The sequence below is a fragment of the Phytophthora parasitica genome (assembly GCF_000247585.1).
Source record: "Phytophthora parasitica INRA-310 unplaced genomic scaffold supercont2.11, whole genome shotgun sequence".
NCBI classification, from domain to species: Eukaryota; Oomycota; class Peronosporomycetes; order Peronosporales; family Peronosporaceae; genus Phytophthora; species Phytophthora nicotianae.
Genome location: NW_008648997.1, coordinates 1,016,781 through 1,019,197, shown reverse-complemented (window position 1 = coordinate 1,019,197; position 2,417 = coordinate 1,016,781). Strand labels below are relative to the sequence as shown.

Here is a 2,417-nt window from a genome sequence, read left to right as displayed (position 1 = left end):
CATCTTTGAGTGAATAAGCGTACAGCCCTGTGAATATTGTTATATAGCAGCATCCTAATGTATTGCAGACCCTCTAGTGTAGAACAGTCCTAACAACAACATGATGCATCGATTTGTTGTCATCTACTTACTGTACTACTTGTAAATGACCGTCTTTCCATCTCGACAACACGATGCATCGACGCGTTCCTATCTTTCTGGGTCCCGAAAGCTTTTAGTTGTTTGAATTTATAATCCCATTAAAAAGGTATTTCGCATTTTTAATAATAATATGGGGAAACTGTATGTCAGTTATTGCGCATACGTAAACCACTGCCTACCGTAAATGGCACTGATTCAGTATTATTAAGAGTATGCGCAGCCTCAGTGCAACACATCAGACGAAAAGGAGCGACGAGGGAAAACATAGAATTGACACCCCACTATTTATGTACTGAAAGAAACCTGAGTCAGATTGTCGGATTCTGACCACGAAATGCAAACATGTGGAGATTTGCAAAATATCTAATGAGGAATGAAAGCCTCCTCAATTGTTAACGGCACCTTCCGATTACGGTACGCTAAGCACCATAGCTTAGGAATCTAATACCGGTACTGCGAGTCAGTGTTCAAACCAACGACCCAGTGGGCACTGCTTCATTCTTCAATTTGCCTCCTCAACTTATTTCGTCCCTGACACGAATCCTGAATCGACAGAGATGAACGCGAAGGCTTACGCTGTTGCTTTTTTTGCCGCCATGTTCACCACGTCAACCATTGCGCAGCAGCTATGCGGGGCTCAAGGGTGTGCCTACATCTACTCTGATTCGAATATAAAGACCAGCGCGTGCTGCAGAAACCAAAACATGGACTTCAACGAATGCTGTAGAACCAGCTGCAACTTTGGCTCACCATGCTAATGAGACACGGGGAGCTCAAGCAAGGGATGTAAACGCCCCTGCACCTCATTCGAATGCAAGGCCCAAGTTTTTCTCCTCGAATGTTTTGATCGCGAGGCACGTTACACGCCTATGGGCAGTAGAGACAACGCGGATTGAGTACGAACAGGCTAACTCTAAATGTTCTTTTACCATCACCTCCAGCGATGTTGCTACTCGGCTTCAATTTTCAGTGGGGTATATTGATGCCGTCCTAGTTAAACTAACGGGCATCCCATATATGTGTAGGCGGGCGCCTCTCACCCAGCCGCCATCCCTAGAAAAATGTTCTTGTCGCCACACTTGAGTCCCGGCATATCCGTGCACCGGTCCAGACACGGAAGCCGAATTGTTTTTGCCATAAGTTCTGCTTCAGGACTCCTGCAAAACAGTGATCCACATCGTTGTCCACCTTGTCTGCAACCAAACAATTATCTTATTCGCAATAATAGAAAATGGTATCATTCACTGGCTTACCGCTTCCTCTTCATAGTCTGTGATCCTACACAAGTAGTAACGGATGTTTATGAATAAAAACCTCTTACAAGTAAAGACCTTCGTCAAATGAGCGATGGTGTTCTAGAATTAGAAGCCCTCTATAATTACAAAGACCGCACGTTAGCGCTCAACCAAGACTATTCAAGGACAGCTTATTGGTCCTGATCGACGCTTGGAAGCGCTCGGACGCTGTGGGGTACATTCGCAAAAGCAACCCTCGCCCACCTCATGTAGCTACTGTGTGTGGTTGCGTGCGCCAAGCGTGGTGCGACACCCCTCAATCCGCTCTGCTGGGCTCGATTGAGGCTGTCAGTTTTCATGTCGATCCCACGCGCTGGTTCATATGAATTCACGACGCCTGCGATTGGAAGTTGCAGCAGACTTGGATCCGTGATGAGACAGGAAACGAGCTGTTATTATCTTGAGCGTAGTTGCAGTAGTTGGTATACTTACTTTAGTACTGCAGCGCTTACACGTACTTAAAGCACTCCATCAGTAGCCAAGCATGGCTACATTCCTGTGATTGGATAAAATTGTATTTTCATGATTCCTATTAGACGAAATCTAAAGGAACTGTCTTGTCCAGTCTGCCAAAGCAAAATCATCCAAACGAGTCATTCATTATGTTTTAACTAACAATAATCTAACGTATCGAAGCGGTTTGCCTGGACTAATAGTTAGCTAGCTCAGCCAACGTCCAAATAATAGAGTCTAGCTTGGTTCGATGGATATCATCAGCAAAACACTCCCAGAAATACCCTTTTTTTTTAAAAGAAAATGGCCCCTCTCACAAAATACCTCATTATTATAGTCGACGTCTGGCAATTTTAAATTGTGACCAAATTGACGAGGTGCTGGGATGATAAAATCATAATGTACTGTAGGATTTCTCGTTTTGAATATTGCTGTTTTTGTTTTGATCTGGAAAATTCTCAATTTTATCCAGAAGTGGTGTACTAAACATCAACTAGAGCACTACGTGTGTCTGTCCGTACGTTCATT

General features: G+C 44.1%; 1 protein-coding gene across 1 annotated transcript; it reads right to left on the bottom strand.

The window, feature by feature from the left end:
- Positions 1 to 1,177: 1,177 nt before the first annotated feature.
- PPTG_22065 (hypothetical protein) lies at positions 1,178 to 1,408 on the bottom strand (the record flags this gene model as incomplete). The annotated part of the gene is made up of 2 exons (XM_008901672.1): positions 1,178 to 1,298; positions 1,395 to 1,408. The coding sequence occupies 2 exons, from the start codon at positions 1,406 to 1,408 to the stop codon at positions 1,178 to 1,180; spliced, it is 135 nt and encodes a 44-aa protein (XP_008899920.1).
- Positions 1,409 to 2,417: the final 1,009 nt, after the last annotated feature.